We start from the raw sequence: 5590 nt of genomic DNA, 5'->3' as shown, positions 1-5590 counted from the left end.
AGTGAATTGAATGAGGGAGTTTTGTTGTTTCGAAAAATAATTAGAGTTTTGATTTGTTCCGACATATTAAAGAATCGGGTAATATGTTTTGAATATTCACGAAATTGCCACAGTGTTTTTTTTGCTTAAATGATGCATAGTAAACCTTCTATTTCGTGAGAATTACAGCTTATGTCATTCCGTGTTTTGACAAGAATTTCTCTTAATTAGTTGGTTCTTAGGTTCTTAATCTTTTTTGGTTCTCATTTGAACCTTTATATATATATATATATATATATATATATATATATATATATATATATATATATATATATATATATATATAATCACATAACGGCATGTGATGAATGTGTGTTCTCTTATTTTCTTTTTATTTTCTTTATTAATAATAATAATAATAATAATAATAATAATAATACATTACATGATATAAACACTTATTTTCATCACCACATTCCTCACGTTTCTCTCATTTTTCTAACATTTTTTTTTTATTTTCACACCAAGAATATAAATTCAAAATGCTCGACATCAAGCAAAAGAAAAATGTAAGCGTTATGGGTTCATAACAACCACATTCAATTCCTGACAATCAATTCTAACAATAATCACAATATCAAAACAAATTCCCTCAATATTCAATGTGAGCAAATCGGCTCCTGAGAGAGCAACTATGAAACCATACAAAATCACAAGGAGATGGAGAAGAAGGAACAAAAAAACATAGAAAAATGGAGATGCGCATGAGCTTGATCGAACTTGTAAGTAGAAAATAGAGATTTGCTCGAGTTCTAAAAGCCTTAAACGAATGAGAAATGGAGATGGAGACGTTAATGAACTGGTGTTAAAGGGTTAGGTTAAACACGGGTGGTGAAGGGGGGAGACGAATCCTGAGACAAGCTAATCAATGAGCAACAGAAAAGATCTGAGATTCTCAGATCATAACCCTATGGGGATGACCTATCGTCCCTATAACCACAAACAAACGATGTCATTTTCTTATTTTCCAATTAAATAGATTAATATATATATATATATATATATATATATATATATATATATATATATATATATATATATATATATATATATATATATATATATATATATATATATATATTGGGCATAGAAAGCTACGGGGACTATAAGTCGTCCCTATATTTATCCCAAAAGCTTAATTTCCGATTAAAAAAATATTATTTTCAATTTTTGTTATTTATTAGAGCGATAGGCCGTCTCTATAGGTGCTTCAAGAACGCGTCAAACCCATATCTTTTCCAGCTTAACATGTTGAGACAAGAAGTCGTCCTTGTATCTTCAAGAGTCAATAAAAAATTGTCAACTCTATGCCTTCGATAGGTCGTCCCTATAGGGAGCCTATAGTGACGACAAATGTCGTCCCTGTAGGTGTTTATTTTTGTAGTGGATGTTGATTGAACCATGAATTGAAGCCAAGAATACCAAATAGCTTTAAATATCTTCAAAACCGCAAAAAGTTTCAAAATTTCTCTTTCGTATCGCTACAAAAACAAGATCAAGACAGATAGACATTGATAGATACCATGGGTTCCAAACTTACACGAAAAACTCAATCTTATAACTTCGAGTTTAGTCGTTGTACTTTATGTCTTCGATTGTTCATATGTAGGATTTAAGTCCACCAAAGCAGGCAACAAAATGCAAAACAAATTGGAGGATTTACCCGATAAGCAATTGGTTTGTCGAGGGTGAAAGAAGTCACTGTTATTCATGATCTAGGGCTCATGCTTTATCTATTTTCCTCCGAACAAGATTTTTGTTTTAGAGTAAGTTGCATATTTGGTCCGTTTTATGGTTTTTCTTAATAAATTTAACTTTTTTCAGTTGTAACATAGACGACCTTTACAATTTAATTTTGGCCTTTATCATACCTAAAATGATTAAGGTTCCATTAGGGATGACTGTTGACTGAAGAACCGAAATTAGACCTTATAGGGGTATTCCGTTCGGTTATCGGTTCTTCAAAAATTCATTATTTAGTTTCAAAGTCAGCACTTTATAAAAAAAAATCAATGCATTCAACAAAGAAGCATTTCAAAGATAAACATTGTTAATTGCTAAAACATCATCAAACTCATCAAGATTAATTCTACAACTTCCCTAAATCCAAACTTCAAAGTCAATATCAAAGCCCAAACAACTCATAAATGATGGGTAAAATAAGGTATCTGTATAATTAGAATAAAGCACACTAAACATTGCTATCCAATAACGATATGTTTGCAACACGAAACATACATAAAACAACAAAAACATGAAATAATAAAACAAATGACCCAACCCACACAGACATGTCGGTTAACTAACGCCACTTTAGATTGAAGTGAGGAGCCGACCCGTCTAGAAAGCTTCTGGGAATTTGTTAAGGGTTTCCCATTTTTGATGACGAGTCTTTCTCATTTGAATATGTTTCAGGTAATGAGGCCAATACGGGTTCCGGTTCAGTCTTCTTATTACAAAACAAACATGAAAAAAAAAAAAAAAAAAGACATGACCCAACCCACAATAACTAACGCCACTTTAGATTGAAGATCATGTAGACACTAGAAGCCAGAAGGCTTGTGTGGGAATTTGTTAGGGTTTCCCATTTTTGATAACGATCCCTTCTTATTCGAACATGTTCCAGGTAATGAGGCCAATATGGGGTGGTATTCTTCTCCAAGACCTCCCTCAGCATGAGTCTGCAAAAGTGATTGTTTTGTCTGAAGTACGAGTCTGGCTTTGCATATACATACTTGGGATGGCAAATCTCAAAGAATGCATCAAAAAATAGGGATCGTTCCCACAGGCATTCATCATCTACTGTTCCAAACCACAGATGTTGCACGTTCATAGCAGGAGGAAACAAGAGGAGCCTTGTTCTTAGATCATCCATGTCGATGTCGTCGAATGGCAACATAGTAGTAGTATAGTTGTAAGTTATTATATAAATGTCGCACTTGCATGATAACGCGAGTGCTTCCCTCATCTTAAGAAAAAAATACACATCAACAGGAAGGCTGAGACTGAGTGAAAAGATTTGCTTGAAGAGAGTACTAGAGACAGGAAACAAGAGAGTAGGCAATGCGGCCCCACCGAACCAGAAAAAATTTAATTTTGGAGCATGAACTTGTATGTCCGTAAGCATGCTTTGGCAATCCCGCAGGGTCAAATTCTTGATGGAAGCACATGTGAAATGGAAGCTTTCCGACTTCCAAGATCTCATATCATCAAGTGTTAAACTCTCAAGAAAAGGAAATCCCGATTCGATCATTTTCAGACACGCGTTGCCAGTTACCATACCATAACCACCTAGGGTTAACTCTGTCACGCTGCTTCCTAATGATATTGAATGCGGGGCAGGGGCTTTGAATAGAAAAGGTAGATCGCAGGTAAACACGCCGAGATTTGGGACATGACTGATTTCCAAAGCAGTATTATGAACATCTTGTGAAGAAGAAGATATTGTCAATTCATAAAGACAAGGGAGGTTTTTAACCTTGATGGTTTTGAACCCCTTGCAAGAATGTATAAGCACAATCTTCTCAAGCCGGCTACAAGACGACAATATGTCATGGAGTGCCTCTTCACCTATGCACACACCATCCAATTGCAGCTCTCGTAGGGACACACAGTTGATCACAGGAGTAGGAGTAGTCGTTGTCATCCAAATAACAGAATGGTGCCTCAGCGGGGATGAAACGTCTATCTTACTCAGGTTTTCACCCGACGAGAGTATCTCATCTGGCAATGTAAACGGGGCACCATAAAGGAAGAGTGAGAGGGATAACTCTTTGAGACAAGAAGCTTTGGTAGTTACCACAGGACCAATCCATTTTTCAGCATGAGAAGCTGACTCCTGGTTCTCAATGTCGATAAGAAGCTCAAACCTTTCAATTGGTATGTTGTCACGGAGATACCTTATCAGAGTGTGGTCCACATCCACCAACTTCATGCCGTTTCCATTTTGTTCGCTGCGAACACAAAACCTGAGGATAGGAATAGTATGCCAAGCGTGTAGCCATGACTTGGACAACACGCTCGTGCGGGCCGCTTCTGTTATCGGCAACCGTGATTGTATGTGCTGCATCAACTCCACAACATCTTCTACTTCTCGTCTCATCCCTTCAAACCCATGCATAAATAAATCATAATATAACAACACATCATCAGATCATCTTATCTCATGATACATATAACAGAGTATGAAATCACCAAAAACCAAAATAACCTACTACATACACTTCGTTTCAGTCACTAAAACCAAACAAAAACTCATATACAGTGTGGTGTATGCTTTACCTACTACTAACAAACATATTCATATTTAGGGGTTTTGACTCAACTACAAACACACAACTTGAAATCATGTTCAGCTGCTCAATTACACGAATACGGTGGGTATGAAACAACACCATCCAAAAAGCCCTAAAACGGATTACCTGGGTAAGCCCAGGCTCATTTACCAAATACCAAAACCACAAAAAGTTTCAAAATTTCTTTACGTATCTGTTCAAAACCACAAAAGGTTTCGAAATTTCTCATCGTGTAGGTTCAAAACCACAAAAAGTTTCAAAATTTCTCTTCGTATCGGTACAAACAAAATCAAGACAGACAAACATCATTGAGAATTCCAAACTTATAAGAAAAACCCAATCTTGTAATTTCGAGTTTAGTCGCTCGCCGTAGTTTATGCCTCCAATTACATCCACCAAACCAGCCAACAAGATGCAAAACAAATTGGAGGATTTACCTGATAAGCAGCAGCCGGTTCGTTGAGGGCCAGAGCAATCACTGTTATTCAAGATCTAGGGCTACTATCAATAATCAGGATTGTAGTCATAGAGTAAATATGGTTTTATAGTTTTTCTTAATCAAGTTATTATTATTATTATTATTATTATTATTATTATTATTATAATATTATTATTTTTAAATTCAGTTATTTGTTGTTTTCGAAATATAAATGGAACTAGGTCTCCTTCTCGTGATAAAATATACACGAATGAACATGTGAACTAGGGTATTTACGGTTCGGTTTGAAACCGTAAAACCAGTCAAGCCGGTCATCTGTTTCGTTTTATGGTTTGTATTTCTTTTTACGGTTTAGTTTGCGGTTTCAAACTTTTCAAACCGTAATGAGCGGTTTGGTTTACTGTTTCAAATTTTTTAAGTCGTATAAAATCGGAATGGACCGTAAGATTTATATATATAAATTATTTTTTTTAATGGATTTGTATTTTGTTTTATTATATATTATTTTTTTATATATAAATAATAAAAATTTAAAACTTACAAACTCATTTAATTACCCACCCTAATCCTTTGAAACCGTAAAACCAGTCAAACCGGTCATCTGTTTCATTTTACGGTTTGTATCTCTTTTTACGGTTTAGTTTGCAGTTTCAAATTTTTCAAACCGTAATGAACGGTTTGGTTTTACGGTTTCAAATTTTTCAAGTCGTATAAAATCGGAAAAGACCGTAGGATTTATATATATAAATTTTTTTTAAATGGATTTGTATTTTGTTTTATTATATATTATTTTTTATATATAAATAATAAAAATTTA

The 5590-nt window shown here is 34.5% G+C and overlaps 1 protein-coding gene across 1 annotated transcript; it reads right to left on the bottom strand.

Moving 5' to 3' along the window:
- Window positions 1-2187: 2187 nt before the first annotated feature.
- On the bottom strand, window positions 2188-4880 carry LOC111880235 (putative F-box/LRR-repeat protein At5g02700). The gene is made up of 2 exons (XM_023876647.3): window positions 4772-4880; window positions 2188-4143 (listed from the first exon to the last, which is right to left on the bottom strand). The coding sequence occupies exon 2, from the start codon at window positions 4139-4141 to the stop codon at window positions 2549-2551; it is 1593 nt and encodes a 530-aa protein (XP_023732415.1). The 5' UTR covers window positions 4142-4143; window positions 4772-4880; the 3' UTR covers window positions 2188-2548.
- Window positions 4881-5590: the final 710 nt, after the last annotated feature.

The sequence above is a fragment of the Lactuca sativa genome, chromosome 9, assembly GCF_002870075.4.
Source record: "Lactuca sativa cultivar Salinas chromosome 9, Lsat_Salinas_v11, whole genome shotgun sequence".
Classification (NCBI taxonomy): domain Eukaryota; kingdom Viridiplantae; phylum Streptophyta; class Magnoliopsida; order Asterales; family Asteraceae; genus Lactuca; species Lactuca sativa.
Note: the sequence above shows the minus strand (reverse complement) of the source record. Positions and strands in the feature narration are given on the sequence as shown.